General features: G+C 55.8%; 1 protein-coding gene across 1 annotated transcript in view; it reads left to right on the top strand.

Annotated features, from left to right (window-relative positions):
• FAM135B (family with sequence similarity 135 member B) overlaps positions 1-23,919 on the top strand; it is a 166,714-nt gene that overhangs the window by 80,694 nt on the left and 62,101 nt on the right. The window contains exons 3-4 of the mRNA XM_039845904.1: positions 3,454-3,533; positions 22,944-23,083. Coding sequence (XP_039701838.1) covers positions 3,454-3,533; positions 22,944-23,083 — 220 coding nt within the window. The remainder of the gene's footprint in view (positions 1-3,453; positions 3,534-22,943; positions 23,084-23,919) is intronic.

The following is a 23,919-nucleotide window of genomic DNA, read 5'->3' as shown; positions in this document are numbered from 1 at the left end:
CTCCTCGGGCGGCTGATTCCAGTTCCCGAAGGGGCTGCTTTTACCAATAGGGAGCTTTGTCTGTGAACGGTTTGGGGTCGATACGTAGGAATAACAATGCGGCAGCAACAGCCGTCGTTTATTGAAGCCCGTTTATTTCCGTTTATGTCGTCTCCAGATAGGATGTGGCAGCCCCAGAGGCAAATGGGAAAACCGAGGTCCGGGGAGTTTAAATCGTCTTAAGTCGCCACAAAAAGCATCGCGGCTGTTGCTCCTGCCATTCTGGGGCGTTTGTTTTGGTTTTTAATGTGAACGAGAAGAGCGGGGAACGGGGGAGACGGTAGACATTTCGTTCAGACTTCCGAGTTTCTGTTAAAAGGGCACTTATCTTGTAAAGGTCATTTTCCCCTTCGATTCACAGGAGAATTATCCCAGGAGCCTGATTAGCGCAGTGTTCCTTAATGAGGTGTCTCTCTCTCTCAAATAAAATAGATTTTTCCCGAAGGCTCAGCAGTGACTTTCTTAGCATTGTTCCAAAATGCGCGCTTAGTGACTCTGTTTAGGTTTCATATTTCGTTTGGTTCAAAGAAGGGGCAGAGGTCCTCATGGGAAGAGAGGGTGGCAGCGGCAGCTGACCGATGTTTAAAAACTGGCTCGAGGAGAAAAGAATGATTTTCACGCTGCGAAGACCCCCGCCATGACCAATGTGAAGCTACCACGAACTCGAGAACTGTTGACACACCACGACGTGGCCACTTAAAGACGCAGTGACTCCTTGTGTGGTTGTTGCTCACGGTTGTCATACACCCGCTCTCGGGTCTGGGAGGGAGGGAGTATTTTGGGGTAGGCACGTTGCTTTCCTTGACAAAACCGGTTTTTGCTTTGTCAGGAAGGAGGGGGCTCTGGGTTGTGAGCAGATGGTTCCCGGTGCGAGCCACACAGACTTTTCCAGACCAGCGAGGAGGCGGGGTGAAGGGTGACAGCATCATCACGGCACGCACCAGCGGAAGCTGAATGAAGTGTTCTAACCATTACGCTTTGACCACATCGAAGGGTCCAGACAAGTTTTACTGGAATATTAGAGTGACCTTTTCTTGAAAAAGTATTTCATTATTTGCCATCAAGGCCAATAAAGACCAACACGTGCTCCGTTCTGCAGTCTGGTAGAAACCGTCGGGGCCGACGAATCGATCCTTGAGAGGATAGTAAAACACGCATCTCGGTCATTGTTCTGGTCTTTTTCTTTCCCGAGTTTTTGGAATACCGAGACCTCTCTTGCTGGCAGGACACCCCAGCTTCCCTGCCAGGCCACAGGTTTCACCCCAGAACCGCTGGTCTTCCTCTGAAGTTGGAGCACACGGCCAGCAACGGGTGGAGTTTCAGAGTTCCCGCTCTTGACCGCTGTGCTCTGCTGCCTTAGGGCACTCAGAGAAGGAGCTTTCCCCCAGCCAGCGGGCACAGCCACCTCGTAGCCGAGCGTGACGTCTCGTGTCATCAAGTCCTATGTGCCACGGGCGTCTCTGAACCTCGTCCTACCCAGACTGTCACCCTGCCCCCAGCCTCACCCCACCTGTCAGGTCGGAGGAAAGGTCTGGACTGTGGGCTGGGGAGGATGTCTGTTTCACGCTCGTCTTAGGTGAGAGTAATTGTATTTTATCTTTAATGAAATATGGGGGATGAGCATCAAGGCAGTGGGTTTATATGAACTGTCCTGTGTGTCCCTTGTGACTGGTCCATGAGGCCAGCACAGATATTGTCATCCACGAGGAGAGGTCCAGAGAAAGTTACCACCTTAAGTCATCCTGCAAGAGACTCTTTTTACAGTGCGAGGGCAGAAGAGAGAAGGTAGAGCGTTGTCTTTCTTGTCCAGCCTCCGAATTCCAGCTTTTGTCACCGTGAGCGTGTCCGTGAGTGACTGACCGCAGAGGCCCCACGGGGAGGAGAATTCACAAATGCAGAATTCGTAGATCCCGAGGATCGACTGCCAGTGATTTGCAAATATTTTCTCTCACCCCGTGGTTTGTCTTCTCATCCTCTTCGTGGAGCCTTTTTCAGAAAAAAAAGTTTTTAATTTTGACGAAGTTGAATTTTTCAATTTTTTAATTTAAGGATCACGCTTTTCGGGTCAAGTTTAAGAACTCATTGCTCAGCTTTAGATTCCAAAGCCGCCTTCTATTTTTCGTTTTCCTAAGAGTTCTGCATTTCGCATCTCTGCCTACAGCCCTCTTTGAGTTGACTCTTGTGCTCAGGGCGTGAGATTTAAGTCGGGGGTCCGGTTTGGTTGGGTTCGGTTTCGGTTCTGCCCGTGGATGTCCAGTTCCTTCACGGCCACTTGCTGAAAGGGCTGTCTTTCCTCCACGGACTCGCTTCTGACCCTTTGTCAAAAATCGTAATTGTGCTCTCGTGACTGCTGGATGGGGCTCGAGATCCAGGCTTCCCGCCTGGCCTCCCCTTCAACCAGGGTAGGTGGCTTCTCACTCCTGTCCACTCGTGGTGCGAATCCGTTTCCTGTCTCGAGACCCTCCCTTGCCAGGCGGAGAAGGCGCCTCGTCCGCAGCTGTGGCGTCTCGGGTGGCTGGCTTCTCTCTGGACTGCACGAGGCGAGAAAGAGGTGCAGAGACTCAGCATCCCGCCTTCCGCGGACCTCGAAGCCCCGGACGGTTCGCTCGCTTCTCCGCCTTTCAGAGACTTCATTCGTTTGTTTCACGTACGCCGCCCAGAGTTTACAGTTGGGCCGAGTGGGACGAATGGGGGAAACTGGCCACTCCATCCGCCCTGGACGCAGGAGTTACGACGGTCACCTTCTCGAAAGGATTCTCATGCGACAGGGAGAAAGGAGCGAGCTCAGAGAAGCGGCGTGACGTGCGCGCGGTCAGGCGGCTCTCCGATGACGTCGCCGGCCTCCACGAGCCCCATGGCGGTGCTCCGTGCCACCCAGGCCACCCACACGCAGACACGGGGCGTCGGCGGGAGCGGAGATGGGACCGATGCGTTGGCGGTGAGGACACGGAAGTACGCCGTGACGGCGTGTGGCAGTCACCCCCAGGGCTAGCAGCTCAGCCGCTGGGCTTCTAAAGCAAGTGTTTGTCGCTGTTGCAATGTAATGACAACTAATTTATGTGTGGATTCCCCACGATGCATTAAAGCTTCATGCACAAAAATCGACGTTTCTGACTGGAGAAGAACCACAGCCCTTAAAGTACCTTTTCCCCGTTCCCATCTCCACCAGCCTTGTGTGTGTCTCATGTGATCTGAAGCGAACTCAGCTTCCTGTCCCCGGTTTGGCCCCAACCCTTCCCGCCCCCGCTGTGCTGATGGCACAGACCTCTCTTTGATGCCAGGTGATGGCCCGGGCTGCCTAGAGGCTCCCGTGGTGCCCTGTGACCTTTAGGGTTGAGTCAGGTGTCTCTAGAAGACACCGGCAGTCAGGAGCGTGGTCTTCAGCAGCCTGTCCTCTCTCTGCTCTTTTCGTAGGTATTACCAGATCCGAATGACCTTGAAGGCGTCCTCGAGGGTCCCCCACAGACTGAGCGCCTCCGTCGCCGGGCAGACAGGTGAGCAGGAGGATGGCAGTGGTGAACCTTCGTCATCCCTGCACGCCAGGGCGTAGCAGACCGCACGCTACACGGAGACCCTCGGCGAATCAGCATTGAATGCTGGACGAGCGAACTTGGAAGCGGGGACCCCCCCGTGGGGGTGGCCATGTGTGCGCATTGTTACAAGGGAAGCCTGGCCGAGGGCGACCCTCTCCCAGGAGCCACTGGCATTTGGGGATGTGCCTGGCTGTGGGGAGGGGGGTAAAGTCAAGTCGGGGGGAAGAGGGCGGGAAACGGCGTCCGGCGGGTAGGTTGAAGGGAAGCCTGTCGTCAAAGAGAATTCGGTAATCACTGGGTGTGTAGACGGGAGAAGCAGCCGTGATAACACTGTCCGTGCACAGCGAGGAGTCAGAAGCCGCTCTCAGCTTGGGGAGAAGGATGGCCAAGGACGATCCGGGTTCGAATCTTGGGGAGGCTGGCGTCTTGGTGGGTGTCCAGAGCTGCCAGCAGGTCCTCAGTGTAATGGAGTTTTTGAGTCAGAAGTGTAGAGCTTATGCCACGAGAAATAAGGATCAGGCATCAAGATTGCATTCTAGTAGATATACTCACGTTAGTTAATTTAGGAGAATGTGTATGTAGATCACCCCGACCTTGAGGGGAAGGAGACTGATTTAGGGTTGGAGGAGGGTTGAGGTAAGAGGGTAAAGGATGGGACCACGGAATGGCTGCCTAACTTTAACTGTGCGAGTGAAGGTGGCCAAGAATATTACAGAAATTAAGTCTAGTCGAGACGAGAGTCCTTAGCTGCCCTGAGAGAACTTCATTCGGAATCGGCTTGGCCGTGAGGCCAGTCCGTTTCTGGCAGTGCTGCTGTGGTAGGAACGCGCTGCGTGTACTTCATCAGATTCGCTCCCATGGAGAGAGCACATTCATTGCTGAGCTGAACCGGAGGCGTGGGGAGGCGTGGGGCCGAGGAGCCTCCTTGGGTCACGCAAGGGGACAGTTTACGGGCAGCAGTTGGCTCCAGCCTGCGATCTGGAGAGAGAAAGGTGCCGGGGACACCCTGCCCCTCCCGAGTCCCTGGGAGGGCTAGGTGTCGACGGGCTAGTGGCCACGCCTCCGAGGTGTTCCTTCTCTTCATTCTGCTCCTCTTTCTGGGGAAGAAACCAGGCATCTGAGACCGGTGGTCACCTGCTCTCCTGTGCCCTGTGCTCGTTCAGGAAGCCTGCGGTCTCCCCACTTGCGACCGCCTGTGTCGCGTCCCTGTCCCATCCCAGTTTCTGCCGGAAGGCGGTTCATAGGTGACAGAGAGTATGGGATCTGAACCCTGACACCGAAAGCACTAGCTGTGTGAAAGCTCGGGCATTGAGCTCAGAGAAACATTCGACTGACCAGGTTGCCAGTATTTCACAAGAGGATGTAGCTCAGGAACGGGCAGATGGAAGAGATGTTTATGGCAAGGTGCAGGGAGCGGGCACAGAGCTTCCAGGTCCTGTTGGGGTGTGCCACATCCCCCAGTCTTTACGTGTTCCCCAACCCAGAAACTCTGAGAGCCCCTTCTAGCCACCCTCAATTAAATCGTCTGTCATCGGTAACTGAACTCAGCCTCCAGCCCCTCCCCGCTTCCTGGAGGTCCAGAGGTGGGACTGACCCTCCAACCACAGGGTTGGTTCCCCTGGCAACCAGGCCTCACCCTGGGGGCATCCCACAAGTCACCTAATTAGCATAACAAATGACACCTTTTCCTCTCTCCTCACTTAGGAAAGTCCCAGTGTTTTCTTGGGAGCTCTGTGCCCCGAACTGGAAAAGCCAGGATGTATTATTCCTTACTAGAAGTTCTGGTATCGCATAGGCACTGAGATGCAGAGCCGGATGAGGGTTAAGGTTTTCCAGGAAGGAAGACCTGAAGGAAGAAATTTAAAAGTGCAATTCTGCTTGCCTCAAGGGCTTGCTTCATTTCAAGGGTCCCACGGGTCTGCGTTCTTTTTTCTTCTGAGTTCCGAGTCACACGCCGTCAACATGTCCGTGTCCTTGAGTATTTGTTGCGTGTACTTAGCCTTGGCTGTCTCCTTCCACCCAAACCGGGCTGTTCAGTAGATTTTCGCAGGCTCTTCCCACCTGGAGATAGTAAAACATTAGTCTTTTGCCTTCAGGGCGTGATCAGTGAAGTCAGACTGGGGGAGAGAAATTATTCAGGCTTATTGGGACTGTATTAAATGATTAGGCACAAAGCTGGCATCTGCTAGTCAGTGCTCATCAAAGCAAGGGGAGAGATGGCACGGTAAATTGTGGGAATGCATAAAAATTACCGTGATTAGCTTCAGTCATGTTTTGAGAGGTAATTCCCATTTCCATTAAGTGGAAGCGTTTAAGAGTTTCACCGTGTAGGGGCGGGGAGCGACATTTACTCTTCGAATGAATCAATCTGATTTCTTTTCTGGGTCCATTAAAGTGCACCTAATGCCAAAAATGCCTGTTTTCGTGGAGAATGTTAAGCGGATAAAACACTCCGGCTCCCAGGCTCTGAGTGCCCGCCTGGGGCCTGGGGAGCGCGTGCTCGGGGCCGACGGGGCGGGGCTGGGGTGCGCCCGGACTTAGGGCTGCCCTCTCGCGTCTGCTGGGTGTCAGCATCATCTCGAAAGCCGCGAAGCCCCGAGTCCCTCTGTCACCTCCCCGAGCAGGCCAGGAATCCGCCCCGGCAGCTGGCTCCAGGCCAGATCTGCCATCTCCCTTTGTCCCGGAGATGGAACCTTTAAGCTGGCTTGACCCCTTCTGGAAGCTTCCTTCCGACTCCGTACCGTCAGGTGATTTCACCCTCTCCCCCTCTGCTCCTGCTGCTGCTTCCACGTCGACTGTCTATCCCTCCTGTCCTCGCTGGACGCCCCGCTAGGCCCGGGCCAGCCAAACGGTGTCCGTGGGTTCTCGCTTTCACCGCCGGTGGAGACGCGACCCCTCCCGGACCCGCCGTTGCTGTGCTTCGCCTGCCACCCTTCTCTGCCCTCGCGGTCCCGGCACCTGGGCTCGCTTTGGAGGACCGCCCCACGCACTTCGTCCCAGATTGCAACTTCCCCAGCGTCCCCGTCTGCACCCCCAACCCCTGCCGTGCCCCCGAGATCGTTAGTGCAGGGGCATGGGAGCCCAGCGCCTGGCCCCAGGAGCGGGCAAGCCGAGCCGTGACCCCCCGCAGGGTCAGGCCGTCCTCTCCCCGGGGACCTTCGTGGAGGTGTGCGCGTGCCTGTCTTGCCCCCTCGCCCACCCCGGGTCCCCCGCGCTGCCGTGTGCCGGGCTCAGTGGAGCACCCTCATCTCCGCATCGGCTGCTTTGTCATCTGACTCCGGAAAGCACTGGAAGCCCTAGAGCACCTCGTCACACTCCGGGAAGCAGGGCGTGAAGTTAGCCGGCCCTGTGCCCTGTGCCCCTGGGTGTCACCCTCTGCAAATAGATTACTCGTGACAGAGATGGTCTTGTAGGGCTGTTTTGGGGATCGGGTAAGGTGGTGTATATGGGCGTTTAATAGATTCCCTGTCACGTTGGGAATCCATCGTGCACGTGTGCAAACACACACACACACACACACACACCCCTCCCACTGCCTTGGGCAGGAGTAACCTCTGTGTCTCCCCACATGTGCTGTGCATTGTGTAGACACTTCATCAGCACCAGACCCCACTTCCTGGAAGTGGGCGGTCACAAACTCAGGCGACACAGAGCTTGAATTGGAGCTCAGTGACTGGGATGGGGACCTCGGGGACTGGGTGACAGTCCCGGTGAGTGTGACAGGGTTCCGGGGGCAGGGAGGGCTCGGGCGCTCAGAGCCCAGGCCGCCTTCTGCACCTTTGTCCAGGGCACCGAGCCGCAGGCCGGAGGGGAGAGGCCAGGAGAGCTGGGGGGTGTGCAGCCCGCCCCTCAAAGTCACCCTCGGGGTCGCACTCAGCTGTTCCTCCGCTAGGGTTTACTTCTAGGGCCACGCGGGAGGAGGAGGTGCTGGGAGGAGCAGCCTGCGTGGTGAGCATCCTCGGCCTGGGACAGTCCGTCTGCCTTTGCTCTGGCGCTGCTGCGAATTTCCAAAATGAGTTTAGGGGACGATGCCCCTGGATGTGAACCCCATGGAAAAGTTCCTCCGTCTTCCGTTTTCTTTCAGGACCTGTGTTTAATTCAAAGGGAAACGTGCTTTAGGCGAATAGGTCTATATCGTTAACCTTGGCTACTCTGATTGACAAAGGGCGGGCTCGGGATCGGTCCCTTAGCCGGCAGGAGCATCTGGCCGGACTTTAATAGTGTAGGTTTCGTTTTCACCGATGTCTCCTCCGTGTGGGTTCACTTTTATTTAAGAGAATGATGTCACGTTTCCCTTTCAAGCAGATTGTAAAACAATACACGTGGTTTCAAAGGGGAGCATTCCGGGACGCTGGGAGAGGCGGCCTGAGGGTGCAGTAGGAGTTCTCGGGGGTTCCGTGTGAGCAAGCGAGATTGGGGACGTGTCTGCATTTGATCCACGCGGAGCCATGACCTCGTCCCGCAGCGCCGGGGCAGGGCCCACTGCACTTCTCTCCTGGAAGGTCAGGCGTCCGAGGCGTCGCGGTTCGTATAGGGCGCCTTTGCTTCGGTGCCCTATTGTCGTGTGCCCAGCAAAAAGTTAGGAAACTGTGGCTTGAGGCAACTGCACAGAGCCAGGTTCTCCCGCAGAGGCCCAGCGGTGGAACAGGACGCATTTTAAACCGGAGGACGGGCGTCGGGGGCCGGGGTTGCCAGGTCCAGGCTATCGGAACTGGCTCCCGGTGCATCTGCCCTTGAACCTTTCTTCCCTGCGCGGCCAGAGAGAAGACGGCGGAATCATGGTCAGACTTCTCGGTGCGGGAAAAGCGGGAGGACGTGCCCGTCTGACTTTGTCTCCGTGTCGCATTTGGGCGCTCGCAGAAACAGCGCTCCCCGTTTTGTCTGCTTAGCTCCCTGGGGACGTCTCCGGGAGAGCCCGGGAGGAACGCGTCCTCTGAGACGTGGCCTTCCCTCCGATGCTCGAAGGAAGAATTTCGCTTTTCTTTCTTCCTTGTTTATTTTGGTCATGGTGCCTCCACTTTAGGCGGGTGTCGTTCGAAGGACTCTGCTTAGCTCGAGCCAGCGCACGCGCGCCCTCAGGGAGACTTCGAGATCTAGACGTGCAGAGCCGTCCGGCCCGAGGTCGGCTTCTTTCCTCCACGTCCAGTGCGTGATCTCTGTGCCCTACTCTGAGCTGGCGTCTGTCACCACCACCAAAGGCCGACCACCGGTTAGCCCTTCCACACGGAAGCCAGAGTCCTGTTTTCCACAGAGAATTCAGATTCCGTTGGACCCCGGCCCCGAAGCCGGTGCCGATGACGATAATCATGGCAGAAGCAGCAGCCAGCGCTTACGTGATGAGATGCACCGGGCCCTGTTCTAAGCTCTCTCTGTCCGTGTTAACTCTTCTCGCTTGTCACGGCCGCCCTGCGGGGTAGGTGCACTTACTGTCTCCGTTTCGCGGGTCACGAGACGGACGTCTACACCTCTGGGAACCCAGCCGGCTCTTAGCTACCAGCTTACACCGCGTCCTGCACAATATAGGCTCCTTAGCCCGTCCTGGCTGGACCTGTGTGACCTGACTCTTGACGCCCCCTCGACTCATCCCCCCTCCCCCTGACTCTTACTCTGCCTTGAACACCCCAGGCTCTTCCTCGACTCCGAGCTTCTGAACTCGGGGATCCCTCCGCCTGGCACTTGGTGGCTCCTCTCCCGGTTTTCGCCTCGCTCGCCCCCTCCATTCGTGTCCCGGCTCCCGTGTGACCTCCCCTGGGGGGCTCTCGCCGCTTTATTTTTAAAAAAACTAGATCGCCGTTGTCACTCTGAGGTTCTTTACTCTGCTTTATTTCTCTTCACCCTACTTCGGTTCATTCTGTTATATATTTATTTACTGTCTGTCTCCTCTAAAATTTAAAAATGCTGCCGCTTTCCGTGCCTCTCTGAGAGCTTTTTGGGTGCCCGAAGTCATTTTCAACATTTTATGTGTCCGAAGGCACTCGAGTCAGCACATCTCCCCCGGATGACGGTTTGTAGATAGGTCCCTTTTTACAGAAGAGGGAGCTTAGGCTCGGAGGAACTCATGGACCTGCTCAAGGTCCCACAGGGCGTACGTCACGGAGCATCTTCCTCCAGAGTCAGGACAGGTCCCCTGCCATACCTGCCATGTCGAGCACATGACCTGTAGCCGTCATCGGCCGAAGGACTGAATAGCCAGGCGGATGAATGGCTCTGCCACCCAACTGGTCCCACAAGACGGACCCGAGTGTTCCCATGAACCCCTCCCCCACCCTCACCTCCGTGTGGACTCAAATTTCAGGCCCTGTCAATTGGGACTTTCTCCTCGTCCTCCTTCTCAGGGGTCCCATTCTTATTTCCCGGGCTTAGCTCCTAACCGACTGGCTCCCTTCCCGCGCCCGGCCCTCATCCGTCATTCACAGTGACGCTGTCGCCGCAGCGACAAGATTAGATCTCCAGAGGCTGCCCAGCCAGCGATGCGTGGACCGGCTTGTCCTGTCCTCCACGCATGCCAGCCCAGCTTTACCGGTTAAATATTTTAAACTTTTCAAAAAGAGACGCAACGAATGGAACGCGTATGTCATTGCTTCAGCGAATCTTCACAGGCCGAGGACGTGTGTCGGAGCGCACCTTCTGGGTTCGGATCCTGGCCGCACCTCTCTGAAACGGGGGGACGAGGGCCCGGCGCCTCCGCGTGTTCGTAGGACAGTGAGCGCGAGAGCAGGCCTCTCTCACGGGGTCACATTCACGGGTCCATCGGGTAGTTCACGTCCCCAGGGCGGCGGCAGCGGTCAGAGTCACCGGAGGTCCTCCTGGACCCTGCCGTCGCTGGCGCGTGCGAGGCTTTCCCTCTCCGCTGCGTGCGCATTTCCACGGCATGGCCCTGTGGGAGTGACACAGCAGAGGCACTGACCTTTAAGCCCGTGTGCACACACCCGGTCACGGGACACTGCGCTCGCTGGCGCACGCTCCCCGCCACCCCCTGCGTGACGGGCCCGGGTGCCAGGCCCGGCTGCGGCATCGCTCAGCGCAGGGCTGCACAGTGACCGAGGCCAGATGGCGTCCCGGGGACGGTGCCACCGTGCTCTGTGTGCTTTGGTCGCGCCCCCCGAGCCCCCCGAACCTCCCCTTCAGTTTAACATTCGAGGGGTAGAGCGTGAGCATCCGTTAAACGTGGTTAGAGACAGAGCCCGGACCCTGCCATCCATCCCGGACTTTCCTCTTCGAATCAATTTTAGAATCCTCAAACCACATTAAGGCAAATAGTGATCATGGGCGGGGAGAGGAGGGGAGTTAAATGAAAAACGAAATCGATGCGGGGGGCAGGTGGGAGCCATCCGGTATTTATTACACAAACACAAGCAACGATTACTGTAAATGTTAGAAATCCTGTGCCTTATGCAATTAGGGAAAAAAAGTGCCGACATTTATCTAAGGCTTCATGGCTCCCGATTTCGAGTCTGCATGTCCGTCAGAATAGCCTCATGGTTTCACAAATTTTCTTTAGCAGATGTTATGCGTGTGAGATATATAAGCTAAATGACCTGTTAAAAGCACGCGTCCATGTGTTACCCACTAAGGCTGAGCGAGCGGGGAGGACGGGGCTCCAGCGCCTAAGAATAATGCAGGGTAAGTGGCCCAGCTCGGGGAGGTCGTCCAGGGAGGGTCTGAGCTGAGGTTGGGTTGTGCGGTCGCCAGCAAACACCCAGAGGTCAAACGCGGCATTGAGGATGAGTTGTCCGTGGAGATTCTGTGCATTTTGAAGGGAAGGCAGCCAGGCACCTCCGGGCCGGGTGGACATCCAGGGGTGGGCGGGTAAAAGGAAGGTCCAGCGGTGATGACCGGGGAGAAGCAGCCACAGAACTGAGGGAGAGAGACGAGGATGGGGCTGGATTTCAGAGAGGAGGTCTCGCCCGGCGATACCGGGCCAGAGTTAGTGGTTTTCGGTGCAGCGCAGAAAGCGTCCGTCAGCAGCACGTTCCTAAGCTTTGTCTTCAAGGCCTTTGAAATAAAACGTTTCATGTTCTCCCCGGACACGTGCCCGGGCTCAGCCTGGATTACTTCCCATTTCCCTCGGGAAGCGATGGCCTTCGCTCATTCTGTGGCCCGTGCCATTTTTCCTTGTTTTGAGTCCCACCGCGTCATGGCACCTGGCAGCTGGAGCTTCTCCTCCCGCTGACACAAAGCCTTTTATCCTCCGCGCAGGACCAATCCAGCGTCTACTAATCCTTCTGTAATGTTTCATCCGAACGTCCCCTACGATGCTTGCTGCTCGCTGTACCGTGCCTCGGGGCTGCGTGTGGACCAGCGTCCGCACGAACGTGCCGGCACCCCGAAGGCCAGGCGTGTGCGTGCGTCTCCCATGTCCTCCCTCCCCTTGACCTCTCGCCCCACTCCTCCTCCAGCACCTCGTCCACAGGCCGCTTCCCCCAGGAAGTCTCCCCAGCCTGGCCGCGTGCCGCGGGGGCCTTTGCTTTGTGGCGTCCATCACCGTGTGTGAAAAACTCCCAGATGCCTCCCGCAGCTCAGGGCTCAGTGAGGGCAAGGACCAGCCGCGCCCTTCCTGCTTTCATCTGTTCCCGGCGCAGTCCCCGCTGCCGGCATCCCTCAGGCCCGGGAGCCGTGCTCGACGGACAAGGGGACTCTCCCCACAAGGCTGTGGGTCGGACGAATCCGTGTGGAAGCCACCGTGGAACCGAACGGGGGACCCCAGACCGGTGCCCTTGCTGCCAGGCTTGACTGCCCCTGCCCCCCCCAGGCCTCAGTCCGGGGGTCCCTCCCCGGAGGAGCCTTCCCTGTGCTGGGCATCAGCCCTCCTTGGGCCAAGGGATCCCCACCTAACCAGGGAGACGCCCACAGCGGTGAATCAGGAGCGTGCGGGGAAACGTTAGGACCCGGCTCTCCTTCCTGGTTGTAACTTTCGCTGAGAAAAGATCCTGAAGATCAGGCCTCCGAGTCTCGGAAACAGCAACCAGGAGAAGCCGGCGAGTCCGCCAGGCCCTCCGCATCCCCGCGCCCTGTCTCTCCTTAGGCAGGTCCTTCGGGCAGGTTTCTTCTGATCGCAAGAGGCGCGCACGTTCGCTGAGAATATGCTTAGAGCCAAAATCGTAGGAATAAAAACAGTCCCACGATGCCGCCACCTACAACGTTTGGTGTGTTATCTTCGTTTTTTTCCACGTTGTTTTCTCTTTCCCTCGTTTCTTTACCTCCTCCCTTCCCTCCTCCCCTCCCTTTCTCTCTCCTTCTCTCCCTCTCCCCTCTCTTCCTGTTTTTCTTTCTAAACACCTCTCTTTCCAGTCCTTCTTTTATGCATGTAAGGAAAATGGGGATATTTCAGCAGCTCATATCTTTTATTTTCGTCTATTATACGTATGTTGCTATTTAGTTCATTACGCTAGGAGCTGATTCCCTCATACAGTTTCACCTGATGAATACAGTGCGGTTTATTTAACCATTTCCACCCATTATGTTGGAAAGTTTGAGTTCAGTGCCATTTCCTGTAAATGACGATGTGATGAATATTTTCTGCCTAAGTTTGGTCAGTATCTCTGTTGCCTCGGAAATGCCTAGTTAATGAGTATTCATGTAGATGACCTTTTGAGGTCCCAATCTTTCATTAAGACTTGCTGCTCTCGGAGTCTAAATATAGCGACCTCGATCCAGATACTTTTCAGCCAACTTGTTTGTTCAGATTCAGGCTAATACCAGCTGCCTCAGATCGGTGAATATCATCAGCACATGCATGTGGCATTTTTTGAAAAGTTCCAAGTAGCAAGCAGCTGAGAGCTGGTGCATTTTGCGGGTCGTGAGAACGTGGGGCGGGGTATCAAGGTGCACGGCGTCCAGCTGGCAAGTCCCTGAACCTCCTGAGCCACCCGCTCCCTAGTCCAGGCAGCATTGCATAATGGGAAATAGGCTTGGAGGCAGCGGAGACAGTGTGACTCTTGGCTCAAGCCCGGGGCTGTGCACATTTGCTCTCTGTCCTTGATTTTGGACGCCATGGGAACGGAGGTCAGCGGCGTCTTAGGCGAGTCGCGTTTCCTCTCTCGGTCTCGGTTTTCCCATCCGTCAGTGGGAAAGCTGACGACCGGTCGTCGTCGCGTTGCTGGAGGGGTTAGTGAGTGACGGCAGGGACGAGATGGAGAGCGAGTTAGCACGAAGAATGCCTCGAGTGCGAAGAGAGCCCCTTCCACAATGGATGGCACTGCCCACGCCTTGCCTGAATCCTGCTTTAAGGCTTTTTAAAATCAGTTGTCCCTTCATCTGGACTGGAGGAGCAGAGAAAGGCTCTGGAGCCCTGACACTGACTGAGCAGACAGAGCCCCTTTTTCTGTCTGTCAGAGGTTCGCACCCCTGCATGGAGAAGGTTACTCACTAACGCTTCCTTCTCCACCACCAGATCATAAGCTCCCCGCCCTCAGGTTGGGGAGTCTGTCACTGTTGGGGGGGCTTTTGCAAATGATGACGCCTCAGGAAACATTTCTGCTCATGTGCGCCTCCCGTGGAGGCTGTGGGGAGCTGGTCGGGGAGTCAACTAGCCCCGTGGCTAAGTCAGTCCTCAGGCGTGCAGATCGACATTTTTTTTTAAGTGACCGCCAAATGCATTTCAGAGCGTCCATCAGCTTGGACCAGGAGCGCGTGAGGCTCCCCCCCACAAACCCGGTAGGTAACGTCACGTGTCTTGCTTGAGTTTGCGTCTCTCTCAGTCTGAAGGAAGTCGACCGTCATCTCTTTGTTATCCTTTTTTTTCCTCCTTTTATGAATTTAGCAGTTACAACTCTCACTTCTTTTTCTTTGGATAATTTTCTCCTTAGTGACACATTTCTGTTGCCCACTTTCCTGCCAAAAACGTCTTTTGAGAGCGATTCTTTGATACAGCGCTTAAAAAATATCTTCTCCTCGTCTGGAGCTTGTCCTTTAACTTTGTTTTTCGGTTATTTTCTCAAAAAAATCTTAACATTTGCAGTCGATGCGTCAGAGCTTTCGCCTGTGACTTGTTTAAGGCGGGCTTTCCTCCTCATGCAAACATGACTTCTTCTTCCCAACAGCCTGAGGTCGTAACTGGAGTTCCGCCTTACAGCAGGAGAAACCGAGGCTTCGGGAGGTCAGTGGTGGGGTTGGTGGGGTCAGGATGTGCAGCTGCGTCTGTTCCGCTTTGCTGTCCCTTTGTGTTTGGGACATTGTTCCATGCCGCTGCTGCAGTGCAGCCTCCTGGGTCCCACGAAAGCCCCATCCCAGCCTGCCCTGCAGCTCCCTCGTGAGCAGACGTGTTCCATTTACAGACTGTTCCTGCTGGAGTCTTCTCGTTCCTTCCGGTGGCTCCTTGGGTGGGCCTTACAATGGTACCAGGCCAGCCCTCCTCCCCACGGGTCTCAGCTCTGGTCTGTAAATCCTGTCTTCTTTGCCTCAACACATTTTGAACGTCTGAATGTCACCCTCATGCGCTGGCCTCCATCCTGCTGCCTGGGGTGGCCCTAACTTTCTGAGGCATGAGAATGCACTGCCCTCTGGTCCCCAGCCTGTGAGGACCTAGGTCAGTCCCTACGAGCAGCCCCTTCCTGCTCGGGCGGGAGGGGATGACACTGCCGTTTCCTCCGTTGGAGGCGATGCAGAGACCGACCTCGTAGCAACACCTGCATATGTCCCATCTCCAGAATCCTCCCATCTCTCTCCGCCCGGTGGCATGTTACCCCGCAGCTATGACCGGGGGGCTCTCAGCCACCCCCTTCGGGGGCTCTGCTTTTGAGTCTGGCTTTTCACACTGCTCTGCAAGGTCTGTTCTGGCCTCTGTCAAACCTTCCATTTTAACAAGCCATAAAAATGGTTTTTTTGCATCTTTAGATCATCAGCCCCCCTCCCACCCCAAACTAAGTGTTTCATATTTCCGTTTCCTTCGGTTTTTATTTTCGTGGCATTTACGACCATACAACTGAGTGACTACTTGAGTGTTCTTTTTTATTCCTCGCTCTCGTGTAAGTCCTATGAGGACAGGAGCTCTTTACAGCTCAACTGCCCGGTGTCAGGCCTTCGTCGCCCAGGGCTCACGTGTTGGTCCGTGGACCGACGAGCGGCTGAAAAGATGAGCAGATGAGTGACGAGCATCTCACTTCACGTCCAGACCTCGTTTAAAGACCCTTCCCCCTCGACCCCTGGGCAGGCGGCCTCCGGCATCGATTGCCTCAGCTTAGAGCAGCCCAGGTCGATACTGCTACAAGTTCAAAGCACAGCAAAAGTCACGGCTCCTGAAACGAATTCACTCCTCCATCCCCCTGGAAGCGAATGTACTTGGCGCCGCCTTCCGAAATATGTGTTATTGCCCGGCCCGCGTTTTCACGGATGGGTAGCAATGGGTCTAATAGATGTCTATCGATTGTGCAACAGAATGCACCAGGCGCTGTGCTGGGTATTTTGTAAATATTATTTTATAGATCCTCTTAACACTCCTTGGAGAAAAAAGTACCTCTGTTCCCTTTTTCGAAGGAGGGACCCAAGTCTCGGAGAGTTTATAAATGAGTTGGGTGTTTCTGGAACGGAGCTGCAATTCAGTTGTTAATTAGGCTTCGTGGAGTATATAACTTCACCTCTGTCCATTTTTATGATTTGTTTTTTTGGTAATGGTCAAGTGAGTAGGAAATAATTTAAAAAAATTTAAAGGTCAATGGGTAAATGGCTTTATATTTTTTTTCCCCAAACTAATAATAGAATTTTAATTCCACATTCGGCAAATATCTATCAAGCAGCAAATGCCCTCCAGGGTATTAGGTCTGGCTGAGTTCACAGGGGACTTCGTCTAACGCAGGAGGCCGCGATGATTCAGACAATGACGCGAAGTCACGTTCTCTTCCGCCGATATCATGACGCCGTGAGAGACGCAGCGTCGTGGGAGCCCGCGGCCGCGGGTGCGGCTGTTCGGGGAGGCGAGAGAACCTCTTCCGGGGGAGAGATGCTCTGAGAGCTGAAGGTCAGCGGAGGTCAGCGCAGAGGGGGCGGCGTGCGCCAGCGAGGTGGTGACAGGGACGTGCGGAGAAGCCGTGTGGCTGGCGAGATGCGCACGGAGAGGTGGGCAGGGCAGAGTGGCTCTGAGGGCTATCTTAGAACTGATTTTTTTTTTTAATCTTTATCCTAAGAAAAATGGAAAGGTGCCGAAGGATTTCGCTCAGAAAGGCAGCTCGATCGATCTGTGCCTTGAACAGACGCTTCTCTGGAGGGAGTCTGAGCGACAGGCAGGCGAATGAGGTCCACTGAGCAGCGCAGGCGAGGGACGAGGAGGGCGTGGGCAGGCAGTTGGGGGTGTGGGAGGGCAGGGGGGCGCCCGCCGGGGTGACGCGTGGGCAAGGGGGACGAGGAGTCACCTGCCACCCCGTGGAGTCACCCTGTTGTTGCCATTTTTGCCGAGAAGGACCTGAGGCTGGGAGCGTCTCCCAGCTAGTAAGTGGGGGGAGTTTTCAGGCCCTGGCGTTACAGGCAGTGCCCCCGGCTCTGGCCCACACCCGCTCCCCCCCCCAAGTTGAAGGGCGGTCGGGGACCCCTCCCACTTTCCCTGGGGGTTCCACTCGTGGCTGCTGGAGTTCCGATGTGGCCGATTTCGAATCGCCTCCGCTGCACACCCCTGTCTGCCTGGGGGCATATTCGGGCCCTGTAAAGTCTTACACCTTGTACCGGGCACGCTCCTAGGTCATCTCCTCCGACCCTCCCCATCCTCGGACAGGTATTCTCTCCCATCCCCGGTTCACAGGTGGGGAATCCGAGGCTCGGAGCAGGTGAGTTCCCACCCACAGGTGCACAGCACACACGCGGCAGAGCCCAGAGCAGATCCACGCCCTTTTACTCGGGGTCACTTCTTGTCCTTACGAAAGTGGGAGGTACAAGGAACGGACCGGACTCTGCAATTGAATTGCAGATGGCACGGCAGAGGCGGCTGAGTGGCCAGGCCCGAAGGGACCCTGGGGTGCCTCAGAGGCGGCACGCGGGCCTTTCGCTTTCGAGATGGGATAGCCGTGCGCACGCCTGGCTAATAAAGCCTCATCAAGTGCTGGCCTCTCTGGGCTCACTTGAGCCGGCAGGTCGCCCTGGTTCACAATTAAGTAATGAAGCGCACTCGGCGTCGATGGCAGAATGCTCGCCGGCACATTGTTCCTTTTCGGCAGGCTCGGTGGTGTTTTGTGCGTTCCTCGGTTTGGTTTCTCTGACTGTGAATTCGTGCCGGGCCCCGGTATCTGCTCTGCCCCTCGAGTTTTCCTGCCGCTTCGGGGAGGAAGCAGACGTCCTGCTATTCGAACCGCCTCCCCCATCGGGAAATTCCGCCCTTTCGTCCCTGCGCTTATCGATGATGAATGGACGCGCTGATTCAGAGAGAGTTGAGAGCCTGTAACGTGCACAGCCGGCTGCTCCGTCATCCCAGAACTTAAACCATTTTCCTGTGGAGCAGAGACGAAGGGGCCGGGTGAGGAGGGAACCGAGCCCGGAAGTGTTGGGCGGAACGTCGAAGGGCGTTCCTCGTCATCCTTGCGTCACGTCACGGCCGGTGACCAGCTTATGTCTAACGTAACTGCCTGCGGGGTTGTTGAGCTAAATCATAAGTGAGCGAGTAAACAAACGAAGGCTCTCAAGAGTCAGAAAACAAACACAAGGTTCGCAGCCGCCGTTCTGCCGTCCCTTACATTTGACGCTAAGACACTTAACCACAGCGGATCCTGAGTTTTCTCATGAGAGACATGAAGCTGCTCAAGCCCGAGGCCAAGTGGGAGGAGGAATTTGAGGTTCCTGGAACTCAGACCCACCAGTCCCAGGGCTGGTTTCCGTGGAGCAACTGGAAATGAGCGGGAAGGTTCGGCATGAACCGTGTATCACGGGGAAGTGGCTTTTTCAAATCGTGGAGTTAAAATATAACGACACTTAGACGCAGACCCAGGTTGTGGTGCCTACTTCGCCCGCTCCATTAAAATTGCTAAAGTAGGCCATAGAAGATGTTGTAAAAAAATGCAACGTACCTGGAGAGGTGAGAGATGTATTCACACAAAAAGACTCGTGTGGGGACACACAGCGAAGGGACTATGCCACGGGCAGATGCGGGAGACAGACGCGCCCCTCCAGGAATCCTGTGACTGTTCCTGGCCGAATCCGGTGTTTTTCCCAGGACCTGAGTGAGGCATGAGGTGATTAATAAAAATCTAATGAATGAATGAAATATACTTCACGGTAAAAATCACAGAAACACATTAATACGGGATTACGGACAAGGCGTAAACTCACGTTCATGTGCATTAGAGCAAAGCATTCAGTATTTCACGTACAGCAGCGTACTTTGAGTAGAAAGCAAGGAAAGCATTCGATATTCTTTCCAAAGGCAATAAAAATGACAACTCACATGCAGTCCCTTTCTGGCGCATCGTGAACACGACGTGCTTGGAAAATCTAAGGAACGAGTCCCTTCACGTCCGCTCAGATATTCCACGTCATTATCCAGGAAGCTCTGAGGTCACACGCTAAATGGGCTGCTTTTCCGAAGGCCAGCCTAGCAGGGTCTGCTCTGCCCCTTGCCGGGGGGCTTCTCAGCCCCGCGGGGTCTCTGTTGGAGGTGGTTCTCTAGAGTTTCAGGGAGCTGCCTAGACCCAACCCCCACCCCGTCCCCCCGCCATCCACAGTTTTGCTTTCTGTGGTTTCTGTTACCCGCGGTCAACCACGGCCCCAAACTATGAGGTGGAAAATTCCAGGAATAAACAACCTGCACGTTGTAAGTAGCGTGCCGTTCTGAGCCGCACGACGGAATCTTGTGCCGTCACGCCCGGGACGTGGGCCCTCCCTTTACCCCGTGTGCCTGCCCCATGGTCACTTAGGAGCCGTCTCTGCCACCGCAGTTACCAGTGCAGCATCTCAGTGCTTGTGATCAGGTCGCCCTTGTTTTAACAACGCCAAAATCGCATAGCTTCGACGACAGCGCGTTGTTACAGTTGTCCCGTTTTATTGTCAGTCATTGTTGCTGATCTGTTGCTGTGCCTAATTTATAAGCCAAACTTTATCGTAGTATATACACATAGGACAAAATGGAGTATATGTAAGGTTCAGTACCGTCCCGGTTTCAGGCATCTGCTGTGGGTCTTGGAATGTGTCCCCTGCAGAGACGGGCTCTCTGTCCCCTTGATGGTGGAACACCTTGCTGGCTCAGCTGTCCACTCGGCGTAACCTTTGTGCCAGCTTAAATGGGTCCGCAGAACTGTCGAGCTCACATCAGGACCAAAGCAGCCTTCTGCTCATGAACCCGTGTGCCTCCGCGAGCGTCCACAGCCGTCATCTCGGGCTCCAGCTTCTGTCAAGGTGCCTTTTATTCTGGGGACGGGTTGTCCTTGCCTGGTGTGCACAGGATGTCAGTACCTCGTCAGCTGGGACAGTCTGTCCCGGTCCAACACATCTCCTCAACTTCCAAACTCCGAGAAGCGTCACCGAGGCCCTGGTCCCTTCCCTCCCAGGCGTTCCCACGCCCCCTATGCTGACCGTCCTGCTTGCACTGTGGTGACAAGGTGTCTGGGGAAAGCAGCAGCCTTGGTGGAGTCACAGAAGGTCGTGTCGTGCCTGTCTGCCCCGGCAAGGACGGGTCACTGGCCGACCAGCCAGAAGGCGCGTGCAGGGTCGCGGAAGCCCTCCTGGTTCTGCTCGGGAAGAACCGAACGTCTGAGTGAAGGCTGCCTTCTCTTCTGCCCGTTCTCCGAAGTGGTTAGAAAAACAATGAGACGTGGCTTCAAGGTGACTTTCTGTCCTCGCTGCTCTAGAAATAGCTATGAAATTATCTGGTGTAAAGTCCTCATCATTGCCGCCTTCGGCTTACCAGGAATCTGCTTGGGTTTTCAGAATTGCACAGTTACACACACATTTTCTGTCCCTCGTCTCGTCTGAGCCTCACGGTCGTGGTGGAGATTAGGCAAAGGCAGAACACGATTCCTGCCTCATTTAAGCTCCGATTAAATGGCCCGTCCAAGGCCACACAGGGAAAGGGTCCTGGGGTGAGTCCAGGGTGTACGCCTGTCTTCCTGAAGAAGGTCCAGCTCTAACCCATGAGAAAGCCAAGGTCCTGACCTTGACCCATTCATAATGCAACTTGGCTTTTCCACTCCTGCAAGCTGTAAAGTGTGGGAGGATTGTCCCATATCAGCGTGGCCTGGGTTTGAAGAAATTCAGTGACGGCTTCTCAGTGTCTTCTTTTGTCATCGCCCGGAGCTCACCCAGGTCGGTGTCCTCAGGCCTGGAGGATTGTGGGGGTGGGGAGGGTGGGTTGTCATCGTCGAGAAAGGGCACATTCCAGCGGGGACAAAGTGGGCAGGCGCTGTCCGTGATGCCCATGGCCCCCAGGGCGCCTCGTGATCAGAGAGCCTCTCGTACGAAGACCCCCGTTTTAACGTCCTACGTAATCGCGATGAGAAAGCCCCCTGGGGGGCATCAGCAATGCTGCGTCCTAGGCTTACTGGGGCTCCTCGGGGTTTGCTCATCTTCCGCAAATGCCGTTGAATCCTGTGGCTGGTTCACCGCTCTGCTGAGTTAGATAGTCTATAAAAACGTGGACAGCGGAAACGTATCCACAGAAAGTGCCCAGACCCTTCTCTAAATCTAATTAAAAAGTCGTCCTGCTGCGTGTTACGTGCCCACCGCCTGCCGCGTCTTAGGATCTTAGTTTGTGTCACCCTCTCCCTGTCTGTGTGGGTGTGTCCATTTCTTCACACGGAGAGCTGCTGTTACCAGGGGCGACGTCACTCGCCCGAGGAGGCAAGTGATTGAACTGTTTGCCGTCTGTCCCTCCTGGTGCTGGACAGCTCCTGCCTCCCTGACCTTCAGAGCATGTACCCCATCCATCCCTGCCCCGTTGTCGGTCTGGCTGATGGATGGGCTAGGCCTTGGCAGCGACGGAGAAGGGGCTGGTGCAGCAGGTGAAAACGGAAAGGCGGCTGCACACGGGGGTCGCGTCGTCCAGAAGCCGCGTCAGTCGGCATCGAGTGGGTCTAAACGGGGCTGCGTTAGGGCGGGTCCTTTATTTCCTTCGTGACGAAGCGCGGATTGGAACAGGCACATCTGAGCAGCTTGGGGACCGACCAGACGTTTCACGTTTCTGCCCCCTGCTCCGCAGCTATGAGGCAGCTGTGCGGTTAGGTGGCACCGGGCATCGGGAGGGGACAGTGACCCTTTGTCCCTGTTTCCGAGGGACTCTTTAAGCCCTCTGGGGACGGTGCACAAGGGAAGCCGAGCAGTTTTTCTTTGCCGGTCGGGCCGATTTTTCTCGTTATTTTTCCTGGCTCTCTTTGCGGCCATACTTCTCCTTAGAGCAGCGCCATCCACGGGGCCTGCCTTCTGCTAAGCCGCGTGTGCTTTTCATTTTTAGTTTATTTACTTTTTGTTTATTCGAGACAGTTTTCTCAGTTACTAAATAGCTGTGAGGATGAATTCGTGCAGCGCCTGGTCGCCTAGCGCGGAGCGAGGCACCCGCCTCCCTTGGGCCTCGGCCTCCCCGTCTGTCCTCAGACGAACCCCAGCGGTTTCTTCTGACTGGTTAAGAGACATCAACACGTTTGAAAAGCATTTCGGAAGCTGTAAAGTGCCCCCTAGTCGGTCAGTAGTACGAGGAGGTAATCCTCGCCTCATGTGAATATCAGCGTTATTTGTTTTAGAATACCTCTATTTTTCCAACTGCGTGGTTTATGTGTCAAGCGATTTAAAGGAATCCACCTATTTGTCCTCCACGAAAACCCTGATCCGTGGACGCAGCCACATCCCGTAACCTCACCGGGCAGATCCGTCTTGCTGACGTGCAGCGTGACGCCAAAACGGTGATGAGGGATCGGGATGGATTTGGAACGCGCTGGGGGACGCAGAGATGAGCAGATTCTTCTAAAAAGCCTGGCGTCTGATGCAGTTGGAATTAGCACATTTGCCCAGCACTCAGGACGGAATATTCATCACGTTCTGCAGACACCACTGTCAGGAGGCAGCGGTTCTGTGTGCAACTGGGGGGCTCTTGCCAAAGGAGGGGTGGTTTCCGTCCTCAGTGGCCTGTTCTCCTCGTCCTTTCCGGGGGAGGGGGATTACAGAAGGCTTCACAGAGCAGGAGCATGTGAGCAGGGAAGGGATTTAGCAGGTGCTGATTTCCAGCCAAGGAGCACGGCCCGCAGTATGACAAGGGATCTGGCCAAGATCGAATGGCTTGTATGGGGTCGAACGAGGTTCATTCTGAGACTCCAGCCCAATCCGGTGGGCAGAAAACTTTACATGGGGGGATCTCGTTCTGCGATTTGGATCTCTGGGCACTGGGCTGCGGCTTGGGGCAGACACCTGAGGGAGCCGCAGGTGCGAGGCAGTTCTGGAGTTCACGGGCTCCCGCTGGCTCATGTTTTGCAGACGGCAGCAGCCTGCATTCGGCCTGCGTCCACGAGAGCACCGTGCACAGCCGCATCTTCCAGATCCTGTACAGGAACGAAGAGGTGCCGATAAGCGATGCCGCCATCTTCCGAGCACATTTGCTCTTGGACGGTGAAAGGGTAAGTCGTGGGGCCTGCCCGCGGCCACGAGACACTGTTTGCTCCTTGTGCCCTTGGCCTGACAGGCGGGGGTCCGTGTCTTGAGGGCATTCCTGCACGAACTCGTTCCTTCCTTCACTCACTGGCTCGTTTCCTGTTCCAGGCAGGTTCTGTGGGCTGGCGTCCTGACTTTTCTTATCTGCCCCTCAGCCGCCCATCCGTTCGTCTGGGCGTTTCGTCCACGCCTCGGTCTGCGGATGTCTGTGAACATCCGTCTGCTGTGTGCAGGGCTCCGTGTCAGGCTCCTGGATGAGGGACAGTGCTGAGGAAGGCAGCGGGTCCTTGCCCTCGGGGATGGAGAATCAGGAACACAGACATGTAAACAAGCATTCCGATGGGTCCTCTGCAACGCACTAGCCGTATACAAACGAGCGAAGGTGCACGGAGGGTGGAGACGGACGCTGTGGCGGGATCCGGTGGTTTCACAAGGGAGCGGGCTTCGAGAAGTCCCTGCCAAGAGTTCATCAGACCCATAGAAAGAGGGAGGGTGTCTCGGCGGGGGGCGGGGCATGAGTAGAAGCCTAGAGGCCTTGGAAGCCTCATCCCATTTGCTGGGAACTTGATTGGAAGTGTCCTGTTCCTCAGACTAACACGTGTCGAAGGGCTAGCTGAGTCTAAACCATCGCTCTCACTCCGATCGCCACGTTCCAGCTGATCGTTTCCTGCTAGGCACCTTCAGCGGTGTGGGAGTGTAGTCCCGCTGCGGAATGCTGAATGGGAGGGACACCCGCCATTCACATCCCCAAGTGGCGGGCACGCCCGATGCCTCCCGGCCATCGCGGCCTCCTCTCCTGCCC

This window comes from Pteropus medius, unplaced genomic scaffold, assembly GCF_902729225.1.
Source record: "Pteropus medius unplaced genomic scaffold, Ma_sr-lr_union100, whole genome shotgun sequence".
Classification (NCBI taxonomy): domain Eukaryota; kingdom Metazoa; phylum Chordata; class Mammalia; order Chiroptera; family Pteropodidae; genus Pteropus; species Pteropus medius.
Note: the sequence above shows the minus strand (reverse complement) of the source record. Positions and strands in the feature narration are given on the sequence as shown.